The 17,864-nt window shown below is 42.2% G+C and overlaps 1 protein-coding gene and 1 pseudogene across 1 annotated transcript in view; one reads left to right on the forward strand and one right to left on the reverse strand.

Annotated features, from left to right (window-relative positions):
• The window catches only part of GTF2A1L (general transcription factor IIA subunit 1 like), a 73,159-nt gene extending 62,838 nt beyond the window's left edge, over positions 1 to 10,321 (reverse strand). Inside the window, exons 1-3 of the mRNA XM_056118850.1 lie at positions 10,301 to 10,321; positions 5,674 to 5,775; positions 5,358 to 5,481 (exon numbers count right to left, since the gene is read on the reverse strand). Coding sequence (XP_055974825.1) covers positions 5,358 to 5,481; positions 5,674 to 5,775; positions 10,301 to 10,321 — 247 coding nt within the window. The remainder of the gene's footprint in view (positions 1 to 5,357; positions 5,482 to 5,673; positions 5,776 to 10,300) is intronic.
• On the forward strand, positions 2,117 to 4,118 carry LOC130027138 (60S ribosomal protein L7-like; annotated as a pseudogene).
• Positions 10,322 to 17,864: the final 7,543 nt, after the last annotated feature.

Consider the following 17,864-nt stretch of genomic DNA (forward strand, 5'->3'; position numbering starts at 1 on the left):
AATAGAGAGGAGAATCCAGCTGTCTTCAATAAACCCAGACACTTATCAAGATCTGCAGAGAAGTAAAAACAATGCCATCTTCTCATTTTTTAAAAGATTTTCTCATTATGTGCTCATAAATTTTTTCTGGCAGAATTGGTTTTTTTTAGCAAACATGTTATTATGCTAAATTGCTAACTTTATGTGTAAATTATTTAATCAACCAACTTAAAAATTTAGATAAGGCAAATGTATATAAGCATATATATATTGAAACATATGTAAACATATATAAAACATACATAAGAGGGACTGGAGGCAGAGTATAGTGCCTTGTATGAGGCCCCGGTTCAATCCCTTGGCCCCTTGTGGTCCCCCCAGTACTCTCAGGAATGATCCCTGAGCACAGAGCAAGGGGTAAACCTGAGCATAGTCAGGCCCCAGACTAAAATAATAATAAACAAAACATATAAAAAAAGCTTTTAAAAGTCCTCTATTTTAAAAAATAAAAAGGGATTCTGTGACCCAGAAGTGTTAGCAACTTCAGATAAAGAAAATAATTTTTAGGATATTTTACAGATGCTTATGAGGGCGGGGAAGAGTGGCCACACTCAGTGCTGCTTAGGGGCTACTGCAAATTCAGTGCTCAGGGGGCACTTCTGGTGGGAGTGGAGGACCCTGTGGTGGTAGCCAGTGACTGGACCCAGCTTCCTGCATGCAAAACATATGCTGCAGCCTGTGAGCTAATGCTCCGACCCTAATCAGGCTTCTGAAGGCACACAATAAAATGATATAATTTTTAAATGCTTCGATTTTATACAGCTATTTACTTCAAGAATCTCTGGGAACCTAAGAATGAGGAGGAATAGGAACAGGCCATATGATGCATTTTTAAATGAGAAACGTACTTCTTAAACCACTTCATTATAAACGATGTTGAAAAGAATAAAGAGAAAAACTGTCTTGTTTAAACATAATTATTTCTATTATTCTAACTTCTAAGACAGAAAATAAGAATAAAGCATGAGGTGAAAGTAGGCTAGATATTAGCTGCAAGACTATTTTGTGAGTTAAATCACTGACCATATTACCATCTTGTGGTAAGATCAAGTACTGCAATTTTGAATAACCAAGAACATGAGAAGTGCTAAGGATGTTTTGGACAAAAGACAAACATGTCACCCTCCACGCCCACCATCTCCAAGCCACTTTTGATTTTAAAGTCCATGAGTCTGTCAATAGTAATAAATTTTTTAAAAATGTTATTGTCAGGAAAATGTTAAACAAATAAGTGTCCTAAGAAAACACTAAACTTAAAAACAAAAGCATAGCCAAAATATCCAAAAGTTGATGAAAAATGACTCAATGTTATCTAGTGGTGTATCAATTTGTCATGAAAAAAAGTGTCTGTAATGGTTAGTTCTTACAGAGTAAAATTGTTTTTAATGAGCACAGTATTATGTACCAGTTTTATATGATAATTATTTCATTTCTACAAATGATAATTGCTATAATTTATCATTTCTGTTTAGAAGAGTTACTAACTCCCTTACTATTTTCTTTTGCTTTGTCCTTTATCACTGACATGTGGCTCTTTCCAAGTTGTAATGAACAATTCGGTTATTACTGACAATCTAATTCAAAATCTAATCCTCACGTCTTGCTGATTCTCAGCTAACCACATCAAATCTGTATCTGTGTGTTTGTATCTGTCCATAAAGAATGTGTGTTATGTGTCTGTTAGCAGGGCTGGAGCAATACCAAGGCGGTAGGGCGTTTGCCTTGCTTGCAGCCAGCCCAGCCGAACTGGGTTTGATTCCTCTGCCCCTATCGGAGAGCCCGGCAAGCTACCAAGAGTATCTCGCCCGCACAGCAAAGCCTGGCAAGCTACCCATCATGTATTCCATATGCCAAGCACAGTAACAACAAGTCTCAAAATGGAGACGTCACTGGGACCACTTGAGCAAATCGATGAACAATGGGAGGACAGACAGGCAATGTGTCTGTTAGCATAAATACATACATATGTATTTTATACTATATTTGCAAAATTTTATGCTACTTTGTGCAAACATTAGAATAACATAAAATGTAATTATCTAAAGTAAATAAGGTATGCTCTTTCCCGACTGGAACCATGGAAGGCGAAGAAGAGAAGAAAAAGAAGTTCCCTGCTAAGCCGGCAGCAGCGGCCGCTGGAGAGAAGAAAAAGAAGCTTCCTGATGTGCCAGAAACCCTGAAGAAAAAGCAAAAGAATTTTGCAGAGCTGAAGATCAAGCGCCTGAGAAAGAAGTTTGCTCAAAAGATGCTTCGATCTGCATCTCCCTGGTGATTAGTGATGTAGAACATTTTCTCATGTGCCTTTTAGCCATTCAGATTTCTTCTTTGGGAAAGTTTCTGTTCATTCCATCACCCCATTTTTTGATGGGGTTAGATGTTTTCTTCTTGTAGAGTTCAACCAGTGCTTTGTATATCCTTGATATCAACCCTTTATCAGATGGGTATTGGGTAAATATCCTTTCCCATTCTGTAGACTGTCTTTGTATTCTGATCACTGTCACACCACAGAGACTGGCCCACATCCAAAAAAATAAAAGCAACCGGTGTTGGCATTGATGTGGCGAGAAAGGGACCCTCATCTACTGCTGGTAGGAATGCTGAATGGTTCAGCCCTTTTGGAAAACAGTATGGACGATTCTCAAAAAATTAGAAATTGAGCTCCCATTTGACCCAGCAATACCACGCCTGGGAATATATCCTGGAGAGGCAAAAAATTACAGTCTAAATGACATCTGCGCTTCTATGTTCATTGCTGCACTATTCACAATAGCCAAAATCTGGAAAAAACCCGAGTGCCCAAGAACAGATGACTGGTTAATGAAACTTTGGTACATCTACACAGTGGAGTACTATGCAGCTGCTAGAAAAGATGAAATCATGAAATTTACATACAAGTGGTACTACATGGAAAGTATCATGCTAAGTGAAATGAGTCAGAAAGAGAGGGACAGATATAGAAAGATTGCATTCATTTGGGGAATATAAAGTAACAAAACAGGAGACAAACACCCAAGAATAGCTGAGATAAGTACCAGGAGATTTACTCCATGGCTTGGAGGCCAGCCACACATGCTGGGGGAGAAGGCAGCTCAGATAGAGAAGGGAGCACCAAATAAAGGGTGTTGGGAGGATCCTCCCAGGATGGGAGATGCGTGCTGAGAGTAGACTTTAGACCGAACATGATTGCCACTCAATGCCTCTTTTGCAAACCACAGCACCCAAAAGGAGAGAGAGAACAAGAGGGAATGCCCTGCCACAGGGGTGGGGTGGGAAGGGGGAGGGAGGTGGGGGGTGGGAGGGATACTGGGATCCATGGTGGTGGAAAATGGGCACTGGTGGAGGGATGAGTACTCAATCATTGTATAACTGAAACCCAAGCACAAAAATTTGTAAGTCTACAACTGTACCTCATGGTGTTTCACTAATAAAAATTTAAAAAAAAAAAAGAAAAAGATGCTTCAAAAGGCAAGAAGGAAGCTGATCTATGAAAAAGTCAAGCATTATCACAAGGAGTATAGGCAGATGTACATGTCAGAGATTCGCATGGCTAGGACGGCAAGAAAAGCTGGCAACTTTTATGTCCTGCGGAACCCAAATTGGCTTTTGTCATCAGAATCAGAGGTATCAATGGTGTGAGCCCCAAGGTCTGAAAGGTGCTGAAGCTTCTCTGCCTTCGCCAGATCTTCAATGGTACCTTTGTTAAACTCAACAAGACTTTGTTTAACATGCTGAGGATCGTGGAACCCTATATTGCATGGGGGTACCCAAACCTGAAGTCAGTAAATAAATTGATCTACAAGTGTGGTTATGGCAAAATCCACAAGAAGCGAATTGCCCTAACGGATAATGCACTGATCACCCAAACTCTGGGTAAGTATGGCATTGTCTGCATGGAGGATCTGATTCATGAGATCTATACTGTTAGAAAGCACTTCAAAGAGGCAAACAACTTCCTCTGGCCCTTCAAATTATCTTCTCCTCGGGGTGGGATGAATAAAAAGACCACCCATTTTGTAGAAGGTGGAGATGCTGGCAACAGAGAAGATCAGATCAACTGGACAATTAGACGGATGAACTAAGGTATCTTCCATATTTTTATAATCTGGTCAGTTAATAAATGACTGCTTTCAAATTGAAAAAAGTAAATATGGTATTAATGATAGAAAAATTAACAATATTGGTTTCTTATTTATTAGCTAATATTTTCCAGTTTAAACTGACATACATAATATGTGAAAATATTTTCCTTAGGGGTCAGAGAGATAGAGGGCACTTGTCTTGCATGTGCTAATCTAGATTCAATCCCCAACATCCTACATGGTCCCCCAGCCCCACTAGGAGTGATCCCTAAGTACAGAGCAAGCATAATGAAAAAAGGGAGGTAGGGAGAGAAAGGGGGAAAGAGGAAGAAAGGGAAGGAGGGAAGAAACAAAGGAACGAAGGGAGGGAGGGGAGAGAAAGGAGGAAAGGAACGGAGAGAGGGAGGGAGGGAAGAAGGAAGAATTTCCTTAAAAGCAGATGCCTAGATTGAATAAACTCAAATACAAAGATAATTTTTAGCTACCATTATCATCATCACTGTCGCTGTCACTGTCACAGTCCTCCCGTTGTTCATCGATTTGCTCGAGCGGGCCCAGTAACGTCTCCATCATGAGACTTGTTGTTACTGTGTTTGGCATATCGAATACATCACAGGTAGCTTGCCAGGCTCTGCCGTGCGGGCGAGATACTCTCGGTAGCTTGCCGGGCTCTCCAAGAGGGGCGGAGGAATCGAACTCAGGTCGGCCACGTTGGCTGCATGCAAGGCAAACGCCCTACCGCTGTGCTATCGCTCCAGCCCATTGTCATCATAGGAAGCCAAATGTAGTCTGAATAACTTCCATAATCTGGTCAACTTTTCATTCTACTTTTCTACTTTTATACAATAAGAGAAGTATGTTGTGCATAGAAAACAAGAGCTGAAGTATCACACGCCCTCACCTTCGGCAGTGCCGGCCATCTATTCCTTGACTAAACACAATCAAGTTGTCTCAGTTCACCAATGGATTCTCCAAATAACCCCACACTATACAACTTGTTCTCTAGAGTCAGATTCTTCCAACTTTGTGGACTTGAACACTGAAAAAGCAACTAGTGTACATAATCTACTTTCCATAAAAATAATTCTAGGGGATGATTTATTCTTTGTCCATTTAATAGTAGTGATCCTGAGGTTCCTGCCCTCGCATCTTAAGAATATTACCCTTTCACATTAAAAGTTACCACCCAATAAGAATTTGTTCTGAAGATTCAAATAGTGCTCAGTTCCTGTTTCCAACCTGTTGATGACTGCAATGTTTGGTGCAAACCGTGTGGCAACTGGAGAGTGAACAAAGGAGAATGGACACTATTTCTGAAGAAGTCTTCTGTTGCTTTAGACTGCAAGACCTTTGTTTCCCAGAGCTGCAGGGGGAAAAAAATTTATTTAAAAAAAAAAGCATTAGAATGGTTTTTGTCTTTTTAAATCAAATTGTTGGCTGAGGACACAATGAAAGGGTAGTACTAAATATAATTAAATAATTAAAACTATAATTTTAACTTTTTTCAAGATGAAAACAACAACAGAATCAAATATAAATTTATGCTATTACAAACCTGCTTTAAGTCTTTTAAGACTTGCTCCTCTACACCTTCTTCAGCAAAGAGGTCCCGCACTCTTTCAATAACATCTTCAATAACAGATTTATAGAGTTTAGGCTACAAAAAAGCAATTGGTAAAGTTTTTCACTCTCCAGTTTGCAGGCGTTTCATCTTTAAAAAAAATATGTAATGCATACTTTCTAATCTTATGAAGAAAAACCACTCAAAAAATTTTTTACTAAAAACAACCTATTCCAAGTACAATCTTTGTTTTCTACAAACTGTGTTAGCTTTAGACCTATAGTCTATCTATTGGCAAATTTGAGCTAGGAGGTGACAATAAAATATGAGATAATAATCTCATTAAGATGTATGGTTAAATTTATTTGATTACTGCTATGTCGTTTGACTACTGTCAGTATTTAACCTCCCCAATTCCAATGAGAAGGGGGAAAAAATTTAAGACAAGTGGAAATGAACACTTTGCAATCTGAAGTTTTCTCAGAAAGGCCAAAGGAGCTGTCTTAGAGTTCATTGTATTATTCCCAAAAATGTAAAAAAATTCTAAGTCATAAGACTGGGGTCCACAACAGAATAACTAAAGCCCAATCCACTTCCAAAATACAGTGTCAGAGGCTAGAGAGATTGTACAGTGGTAGGGCCTTGCAAAACGCCTAGCCAGATTCTATCTCAACCACCCCATTGGCTCCTAGCCTGCCCAGCATAAGGTGGATGGTGGGGACAGAGCCAGGAGTGAGCACTGAGCATCACTGGGTGTGGCCCAAAAACAAAACCAAGGAAGTTTCTGTCTCAACTAAATATACAATTACACTAGAATAAGTTTTCTAAGAAACTAGATGAACACATTATATAGTACATAACATCCTAAAATTCTCCCTGAGAAAAGCATGCCCTGTTAATAATATAGAGCAGATTCCTACCCAGATTGAATATTGGTCACATCTAGAAATACAGACCTAGTTCATAAGCTCAGCCCTTCCAAGTGAATTATGTTTTACTTCCACCCCACTTCAAAATGTAATGATATTAACCTAGTTGTAAGTTATAAGTTATTAACCTAGTGTTGTAATAATATTAACCTAGTGAAAGTTTCACTGATAAGAAATGACAAGGAAGATGGGGTGACTGAAACCTCATGGGAAGGGGGGTGTTCCCAGCTCGTCCTTCACGCCCTACCAAGGTCACGAGTTGCCCCCACAAGTGGCTCTCCGGCACGGCCATGGGTCCAGAAGCACAAGGACTTAATGCAGAGCCCAGCGGCTTGCAGCAGAAAAGTGAATGGACCATGCCTTAATCCACACCACCATGCCTGCCTGGAGGGGAAAGGGTGTTGGTCCCTTCCACCTTTTTCCCTCTGGAAAGAAAGATGGCAGCCGCTTGGGAGCTTTGTGGAAAGCCAGGTATGAGCCGGTCATGATGGGGTGACTGAAACCTCATGGGAAGGGGGGCGTTCCCGGTTCATCCTTCACGCCCTACCAAGGTCACAAGTTGCCCCTCCATGAGTGGCTCTCTGGCACGGCCATGGCTCCAGAGCACAGAAACCAATCTCATAACTATCTGACTCTCAGCAGAAATACTTCCAGGGTTAATAATAAGTAAAATACCAGAAATCCAAAGAAGAATCGTTTGATTCTTGTGACCAGCTATAGAAAACAAATTATTTCACAATGCCTTTTCAGCATGTCTGATTTGGTGGTGTAAACTCTAAATAATAATGGTGCATCTTTTGTCGAAACAATGAATCTAGTCAAAGTAGATAAGAGTGTTAACTAGAATTCATCCGCCTCACATGCATTGGGAGGGTTGGGAGGGGGGATTTATTGGGGTTCTTCGTGGTAAAAAATAAGTATTGGTAAAGGGAAATGTGTTTGATATTTGCATGACCGAGACTTAAACCTGAAAGCTTTGTAACTTTTCCCACAGTGATTCAATAAATAAATTGGGCTAGAGCGATAGCACAGTGGTAGGGCGTTTGCCTTGCATGCAGCCGGCCCGGCTGAGCCAGGTTCGATTTCTCCGCACCTCTCGGGAGCCCGGCAAGCTACCGAGAGTATCTTGCCTGCACGGCAAAGCCTAGCAAGCTACCCATGATGTATTCAATAAATAAATAAATTAAATAAATAAATAAATAAATAAATAAATAAAAGGAGAAAAAAACATTTAGGTAGTAACCACAAGATTGTTTCTACATTATATCTTTCAAAATATCATAACCCAGTAATACTTGGAGTACTGAAAATATGTTTTCTCTAGTTCCCCCATATCATAATTGTCTCCATCTATCTTTAAAGGAATCTAAACTAAAAAGTGATTGTAATTACCTGTTTTAGAATAAAAAAAATTAACCAGCAATTTAAAAATACTTTAATCATATTTTGATGTGTTAAGCAGAGACATATATACATAGACACATGTATATGTAAATAAATATATATAATTTCAATAAAAAAAGAAATGACAAGGAAGAAAGGGAGGGAGGGAGGGAGGGAGGGAGGGAAGGAGAGAGGGAGGGACGGAGGGAGGGAGGGAGGGAGGGAAGGAAGGAAGGAAGGAAGGAAGGAAGGAAGGAAGGAAGGAAGGAAGGAAGGACAAAACAGTAATCACTGGGGGCCGGAGCAATAGTATAACAGGGCGTTTGCCTTGCATGGAGCTGACCCAGGTCCAATTCCTGGCATCATACATGGTCCCCCAAGCACTGCCAGGAATGATTCCTGAGTGCAGAGCCAGGAGCAACCCCAGAGCATCACTGGGTGTGACCCAAAAAGAAAAAAAGACAGAAATCATTATTCTTATTTCATACTGCTTAATCAGGTCCAAAATAAAAATTGTAGCATTCTAGTTTCTTCTAAAACATTTACTCTGATAAAGGCATCCTATATCAATGCTTCAATATTAGTCCCAGCTAGTATGATCACAAAACAAACAAACAAAAACCTCATTGGGTGAAAAAGGCCTTTAAGATCTTCAGAGTATTAATAGCAGTGTCAAAAATAACCCATTAGAAGAAATTTTCAAAAGCAAAGTCGGTATCAAACACTCTTTCTTCTAGGATTATAGCTGGCCTTGGTAGCGCTTACCCTGTCATCTCTATTATAACAGCATATATCCCAGAAGATAAATTTTAATCTCTCCTCTAAGTTAAAAGCCAAACTGACACACACACACACACACACACACACACACCCTTGGATTTCACCATCAAATGGCATACATGGTAAGCTCAGAGTCAGTCACACGTATCTTACACATCTTAAAACACATTAACAGGATAAATAAACACACATGATGAGAATGGACCTAAAACCTGATCCTGGAAGGGCCTGAGAAGTCTCATATGCACGCATGTGGGATCCATGAAAATAACATTATCCTGACAAGCACAAGGAGCGTCACCAAATATGAGATCAGAGATAACCGAATATAAAGGGGAGACCTTGATTTCTTTTCATTTCAAGCCTTAGTATTTAAATTTAAAATTAATAGAAGGTCTCCCTTGCCCATCAATTCTGGCTGGGCGGCCGGGCCCTCTTGCCGGGAGAACACTGGGGCTCTGCCAGCTGGGCGGGAGTCTGCAACCAGTCTCAAGCACAAACCGGGTAAGGATGGGAACTGAAGCTGCGGCTCTGAAGGCGTGTGGTGGGGCCGCAGGAACCGTACGTCCTTACAGTAAACACTACAACCCGGCCTGAGTGACACCCACCCTAAAATTAGTCATCAGTGAACTTCCCAAACATACAGGTGACACAGAGGACGGTGATGGTGATAGAGGTGAGGGTGGAGGTGACACAGGGGAGTGTGAACATGACAGAGGGGAGGGTGGAAGTGACATGGGAGGATGGAGGTGACACGGGGGAGGGTGAGTATGACACAGGGGAGGGTGAACGTGACAGAGGGGAGGGTGGAGGTGACACAGGGGAGGGCGGAGGTGACACAGGGGAGGGTGAGGATGACACAGGGGAGGGTGAACGTGACAGAGGGGAGGGTGGAGGTGACACAGGAGAGGGTGGAGGTGACACAGGAGAGGGTGGAGGTGACACAGGAGAGGGTGGAGGTGACACAGGGGAGGGTGAACGTGACAGAGGGGAGGGTGGAGGTGACACGGGAGGATGGAGGTGACACAGGAGAGGGTGGAGGTGACACAGGGGAGGGTGAACATGACAGAGGGGAGGGTGGAGGTGACACAGGGGAGGATGGAGGTGACACAAGGGAGGGTGCGGGTGACACAGGGGAGGGTGGAGGTGACACGGGAGGATGGAGGTGACACAGGGGAGGGTGGAGGTGACACAGAGGAGGGTGGAGGTGATACAAGAGGGTGGAGATGACATATGGGAAGGTGGAGGTGACACAGGGGAGGGTGAACATTACAGAGGGGAGGGTGGAAGTGACAGAGGGTGAAGGTGGAGGTGACACACAAAGTGGAGGTGACACGGGAGAGGGTGGAGGCCACACGGGGGAGGTGGAGGCCACACGGGGGAGGTGGAGGCCACCGCATCCCCACCACCTTCTAACCCCTCCCCTGCGGCGCTGTCCCTCCCCCAGCTGAGAGGTCGGCGAGGCCAGTCCTGTCCCGGGGCAGGGCTGGTGGCTGCTGAGCCCCCCGAGCAGAGGCCGCTCTCCTTACCACTGGGTTGGCACAGGCCATGCCAGCGGCCCAGCCCGTCCCTGGCGCCGACGCGGCACGAGGCCCGGAGGTGGCGCCCGCCGCGCTCCCAACGTCGTGCCCGGTGCCCGCTGCACGTTACCCGCGTAACGACGCCGCCGCGGAGGGCGGGGCGGGCAGAGGCCCCCAGCCCGGGCAAAGTCCGCCCGGACCCTCCGCCCTTCACCTTCCGCTGGAAGACGTTTGTTTTCTCGGTCCTTGAAATAAAAGTGGGAAACTTGCGGGGTGCGGGCGTGGGGCGGAAGGAGCATGCCAGGCCGCACAGTGCAGCGCTGCGGGTCAGGGAAGGGGGCACCGCCGTGTCCGTCCTCGCCGGGCATCGGGCTCCACTCCTTGCAGCAGAGCGTCGGTTAATATGCAAACAGATCGCCTCTATTTTACACTTACGCATCCTCTGCATGCATCAAGGGCTCAGCTTTTCTCAGGTGCCTCGCACGGCACGGACAGCAGCGCCAGCATCCTCTGGAAGGGTCTCAAGGCTCAAAGCCTCGTGTCCCGGCCGGGGTTGTTGAGGGAGGCGGAGGGGGTCAGGACGCGGCTGGCACCTGCCGCCCTGACGAGGCCCAGGTGTGCTCAGGCGGGACCCGCCGCACATGGGAATCAGCTGGAGAGCGAGGGGAGGCGTCTGGGTCTCACCCCAGCGAACGTGTGAAGCCAGGGTGGAGACTCGCAGCTAAGACAAAGTCAGTGCCCCCACCCCCACCCCAATACCCGGCCTCCGAAGGCAAAAATCAGCACCTCCTGACCCAATTAGAAATTCAGAGGCGCCGACCACTGGGCAGCCTCTGCCTTTGCGACAGTCGGCGTGGCCTCCAGAACGCTCCCTGACCTAAGGAGCTGGCTCCATGATTTAATGATTAAATCTTCTTGGGTTTTTAATTGGCTATTTGTCTGTGTAAGTTCAGTGGGGTTATTTGTACCCTACCAATCTGTTTGCTTTGTCTGGGTCAGGCACTTAGGGTTTCTGAGTTTCAGGCACCTAATTTATACATTCTAAACTGAAAACTCTGAAGTTTCCTTTCCAGAAAAGCAAATACTTTTACATAGTAATTTTTAATGATTATATCTCTACGCGGTAATTTACTACCAGAAGTATTCAAAGTGAACTCTCTCACCCAAAATAGAAAAGCTAAAAGCAGTCATTGATTCCTACTGATATTTTTAAATCCAATTAAATTATTCAAACTGAAAAATAAGAAAGCTGAAAAGGTCTTTTTTATTTTTATTTTTGGCCCCACATCTTTTTAATAGCCAAGTTTAAAACTTTTAAGTACATAGAATTAGGAATCACCTTTTTGAGGGACATATTGTTTTATATCGCATCACTATATGGTTTGCTCTTCTGGGGCTAGAAATTATGTAACTTTTTAAAATTGCATCTGGGCCTTGATTTCCATACAATGTGAGCCTTTCACTGAACTCCTTGGTAGCCATAGTAGAAACCACTGATGGAGAGAACATCTAATTTTGACAGAGACCTTTTAGCCACTTTTAATCTGTTCCAACTTGCATTCCATATGTAGGCTTATAGTTTTGAACAATACTAGTGACACACAGAACCATTAGCCTTTAACCAGAGGCATGGAGGTACCCAATATGCAGCTCTGGGTGTGTCATGGAGCCAACTTCCAAATAAGGCCTAGAGTCCTTCTTCCTGGTATTCACACACTCGCCTTGTTCTCTCCCACAATGTAGGACCATTTGTCTGAGTAACTGAGAGAATGAAGTAATTGCTAGTGCACTGCAATCTCCCAAGATTCAGTGACTACGGCTTCCTTGTTTGTGTCATCTTAGGCCACATATTCTGGAGAGAACAGCTCCAGGACAAGGGGAAGCTTAGCCATTGGAAAAACCAGTGTAGGAAGGAGCTGCGGCCCCAACCACAAGGTGAGAGGCTGCAGATGTCACTTGAGTAAACTGGGAATTTGATCTTCTGCAATTTGAGCTTTCAAATTGACAGCTGTCAATCTGTCCCTTGGTGAAACCTTGAATCAGAACCACCCCCCCTCCGTCCTTAAAACTGTGTAAAGTGATAAATATCGATTGTTTCAAGCCGCTACATTTGTGGGTAATTTGTTACATAGCATAATGAATATAGGGCCCAAGCTCTGCACGGTGACTCACCGAGGCTTCCTTATCCCACTGTGTAATCTTACCGTTTGAAGTCTTCTTGAATGCCCTCATCAGTCACAAAAGTATTTGAAAAGCTTTTAAAGAAATCTTCGAGACTTGTATTGTCTAGTATTGACCACAGTTGTCATTACACAGGCCAGCATTAGAGTCAAGGAATTGACACATTTCTTTTGTCAATTTTTCCAATTCAGAGGGGAAGTTTGTTGCATGCACAAAGCTCTCGTTCTTTTTTGAGGCTAAAAACCTAAATTTCAAGACCCCAAAGCCTCAGGAAGGCAATTTCATGGTGACTATTTTTGCGTTAGGAAACAGAGAATAAAAAAAGAGATGTGCTGGGGCCAGAGCTGTAGTAGAGCAGGGAGGGCGTTTTCCTTGCACACGGCCTACTTGGGTTCAATCCCCAGCATCCCATAGAGTTCCCTGAGCACCACCAGGAGTAATTCCTGAGTGCAGAGTTAGAAGTAAGCCCTAAGCATCACCGGGTGTGACCCAAAAAGCAGAGAGAGAGAGAGAGAGAGAGAGAGAGAGAGAGACGTGCTGAGCTTTGGTCCTCTTTTGAATATATGAATCTCTTTAAAATGATACCTGCAACAAACAGAAAGCTTTCCCAAGGACTTATCCCAGGTCAGAGCATCAGAGTTTCCATTTTTTCTTACTTTGTTTATAGACTATGATATATATATATATATATATATTTAATGAAAGCATTGCCAATCTTTGTGACATTGGCACAAATCTTAACCATTAAGTCAATTAATTTATTTGCTCTCTGTATGTGCTCATTACATTTGCCTGAAGATTCTATGACACCATTACAAAAGTTAAGAAAAATTAACTCTGTCTATACTGAGAAGAGATGCTATCTGTGAAAGTTCTTATTCAGAAGAAGAATGTGAAAAATGTATTTTACAGATACCTCATTATCCTTTGCACACTTAATTTTATAGTCGAAAACAGGTAATTTCAGATGTGTAGACTCTAGTAATATATTTCAGAATTATAGACTCTTAATAATGTATTTATCAGTAATAAAAATACAAGTTGGTCTATGAGCATATGGCTTAAGCCTGCAAATATTCATAATTAGTTTCTGAACATTTTGCAACCAATGCACTAAACCCAGCTGTATTGTGTTTCTCTGCTGTTTTTCATCCTTCACATCTTCCAGGAAATGAAAATCCAGATTATCTCTGCCTCACCTTATAGCTCTGATGTGGTTACAATGTTGGTGGCTCTGATTTATTTATACTCTGCACTTTTTGTAACATTTTCCATTTTCTAATACAACAGTAAAAATGAACTTACATTCTTTGAACATCAAATTCTGTTATACCATGGTGAATCCCGCCCTCCCCACTGGCAAACAAAACTCCAGTTCAAAGGACCATGTAACACAATGGGAAGGCCAATAAGGAACCTCAGGATAGAGCGGAAGCTGTTCATGACCACATGTACTGCCTATTTCAATTTTTTTATGATATTAAAGAGATACATACATTATGTGCAGATGAAAAGTAGTGATTATCATTAACTCACACAAAATATGGAAGATGGTTTCAAACACAGTTTTCCCCATGAATACCTTTTCAAGATTCTCATCAGTGTCTTGAAGATTCAGCAATGTCCTACTTAACAAATGATTCTATTTGCATTTCTTTAATCACAATATGTATAATCATACATGAACATGAAGTATTAGCAATGATAATGTCTGTTGTCTCCAGTTAATTTTAAAACCTATGTTTCTGCTTAGAGAAAATTGAGATAAAGCCCTGTAAAGTGAAAGTTAGAGCACAATCTGGAGAAAATCAGTTTTGAATCCACAATAACTGTATTTATTTTATTTCCTATTTGCCTCAGTTTATGAAGTCAGTTTATCCTAAATATTCTTTTGTTTTCTTTTGTCAGGGGGTCACTCAGGGATTACTCCTGGCTCTGCATTCAGGGATCATCCCTGGGGAGTTCAGGAGACAATATGGGGTTCTGGGGATCAAACCCAGGGTCAACCTCATCCAAGGTAAGCACCCTAGCCTACCCACTGTACTATCACTCCAACCCCAGCATTTTGAATATTCTATAGTGTCATCTTAGGTACTTCAATTGTCAGGAAAGGAAAAGATAGGGCAACACGAAGTAAAGAAACTTCTTCCTGTATATCAGTTAAATGTTGCTTAACATTCTGCATATTGCACATATGACAAGCATAAAGAAATGGCTGAAAGATGGAAAGAAGAGGACAGGCCAGTTAGGAAAGTTCCCGGTGCAAAGAAAGACACAGCAGTTTGCTCTTCTGCCTCATGATATACTGGACTGGGTCCTGATAAAGCACCTCAGAAATATCAGACAGAAAAAGACATCCTCTGGTCAAAAAAATCGGGAAAGGGGAGCAAAACAGATGATTTATTTACCAAAATCATGAGACCAGAAGGAAGTAACCTGGAAGAAAAGGACTGTCCACACAAAACCTCATACTCAGTATAATATCCTTGAGAAACAAAGGGGAAAAGCAAAAAATTCTCAGATTGAAAATTGATTAAACTAAGATTGTTTTATCACCAAAAAATAATGGCTGGTATTTAAAATGGCTAAAGAAATTTCTTCCTTTGCACTACTACTGAATGGTGAAAATATTCAAATACCGTACATTGACAAAGGACGAATAGCTAACATATATAAAGCATCGCTGACTTCAACAACAAAAGAACAAATAATGTCATCAAAACACAGAGGAGCTAAACAAACCCTTCCTCAAGGACGGTATGCAGATGGACAGATGGCTTATGAAAAAGTGCTCATCGTCACTGATTAGCAGGAAATGCAAATCAGAACAGTGGGCTAGCACTCGCTGGTTACTGAGGGATGGAGAAGGAGAGGGTGGACCACATTAAATTGCTGAAAATTTTACATTTAAAACTTTGTTTTAAATAACGTTCTTTAAAAAGAATATCAGGGAAAGGAGAAAAACAAAAATTAAAACATGAAAACATATAATAAGCTTTCCTTCTCAGGAATTGTTTATGTGTTTTACAATTGAAGAAAAGTTTTAACATTGACATGGGGGGTGCTGAAATTTAGTGGGAAAGGATGGAAGATAGTAAGTTTCCTGCCCTTCGATGGAACAGGTAAAAATTCTGTGATAAGTTATGTGTGTCTAATGTGACATCTAGAACAGTCACTAACCAAGATGAGTAAATCTACTCCAAAATGCTACATATAAATTAAAATTCTTTTAAAGTACAATTAACGAACTAGAAGGCAGAAAAAAGAGAGAAAAATAGAGAGAATAAGTAGATAACAAAGAGGGGCACAAGCCAAGAGTTGACAAGGATATGAAAAAAAAGTGTCAAATGAGGGTCTGGAGGAAATGGTACAGCAGGCAAGGTGCTGGACTTGCATGCAGCTGGCCTGAGTTCAGTCCCTGGCTCATAAACAGTCCCCTGGGTCCTGTCAGGAGATCTAAGAGCACAGGAGTGAGCCTAGACCCCAGCTAGATGTCCCCCCCCCAAAAAAGATACAATTGGGCAATTACTTTGGAAGACTCTTAGGGAAAAGTTAAATATCAATTTGCCATTGAATCCAGCAATTGCACTCAAGATAAATGAAAAGATTGTCATGAGTTCTCACAGTAGCTGTTTATAACTGTGGTAAAGTGAGAGAACACAAATGCCCAACCGTGAATACCTAGGTAAATAAAACACACACACACACGTTCCAAAAAAAGAACAAAGTACTGATACGTGCACAAACCTGGATGAGACTCAGAACCATTACCCTAAGTGAAGAAAATCAGAAACGAAGATCACTCATATCAAACGTCTACATACAGAAAAAGAAGTCAGAGCGGTATTGCCTGGGGTTGGCAGGAGAACAAAGAGTGACTGGAAATGGGCTTGAGGGAGCTTTCTAGAGTGATGGAAATGTTTTTAAATGCTCGGGGATCATAGTTGCACACACTATGAATATAGTAAAGACCTTTAAATTATGCACTAAAAATATGTATTATATCCAGAATACTTATAAAATATACATTATGTAGGATAACATAATTTAGTTCTCAACAAGGCATCGGTGAAGTCCTTCTTTAGGATGGGCCTGATTTTTTTTAACTGGGATAAAATACACATCACATAAAATTTTCAATCTCAATCATTGTTCTTGTTTTAGGGCCGAACTCAGCAGTGCACTAGGCTTCCTCCTGGCTCTGTACTCAGGGATCATTCCTGGCAGTGCTCAGGGGACCAGATGGAATGTTGGGAATCGAACCTGGCTCGCCCCCATGCAAGGTAAGCACCCTACTTTCTTGCAATCTCTCCAGCCCAATCTTACCCATTTTTAAGTGTGCAGTTCAATGGCATGAATTCCGTTCACATCACTGTGTGATCAGCACCATCGTCATTCTCCAAAATGAAAAAGTAGAACTCTGTGCCTATTAAGCAATAACTCCTTCATTTTTTATTTTATTCTATTTCACTTTTTTGCACCACACTCTGCAGTGCTCAGGAGTTCTTCCTGGCTCTGTGCTCACGAGTGACCCCTGGCTGTGCACAGATGACTGTGTACAGCAGCAGGAATGGAACAAGGCCTGTGGTAGAAGTAGCTGCATGCGAAGCCTTACAGCCCATACTATCTAGCCCTGCTTCCCCATTTTTGTGTGGGGTACATATTATCCTGATGTTGGCTAATACCAGACCAGAACTGACCTCCTGGTACGGTTTCACAAGCAGACAAGAACATTATGCAGGGGCTGGAGCGATAGCACAGCAGGTAGGTTATTTGCCTTGCAGTGGCCGACCCAGGTTCGATTCCCAGCATCCCATATGGTCCCCCGAGCACTGCCAGGAGTAATTCCTGAGTGAAGAGCCTGGAGTAACCCTTGGGCACCGCTAGGTGTGACCCCAAAAGCAAAAAACAAAAAGAACATTATGCAGTGTTCCAAAAGACAGACACAGCCAGCCAGAAAGTTACTTCATCAGACAGAGGAGAGTAAATGAGAAAACAAGGCCCCTGTCAGGCAGTGGGGGCTAAAACGGTACAGATTCTTCCTCTCTGCTCTCAGCAGATATCAGAAGATTAGATCAAATTTAGAAAACAAACATTTTAATCTTTTCAAGCCCTTGAAGATATATGTAAGTGTTCAAAACGCATATTTATAATTATAAAACGTGAGAGGTTTTTAATTTCTTGAGGATTGAAGCTATTATTCATCCTTACATGCCCTCTGCATTCTTAGCAGAGTGTCTCCAATATGGAAAGCATTCATTAAGTGTTATTGATTTGAATTTATGACTAAACTTATAAAATGGAACTCTCAGCCTATTTGTAGGGCATAACTTGGAGGTAGGGGAGAAAGATGGGCCAGAAATAGTACAGTAGGTAGGGCCTTGCCTTGCCA

The sequence above is a fragment of the Sorex fumeus genome, unplaced genomic scaffold (assembly GCF_029834395.1).
Source record: "Sorex fumeus unplaced genomic scaffold, SorFum_2.1 ptg000003l, whole genome shotgun sequence".
Taxonomy (NCBI): domain Eukaryota; kingdom Metazoa; phylum Chordata; class Mammalia; order Eulipotyphla; family Soricidae; genus Sorex; species Sorex fumeus.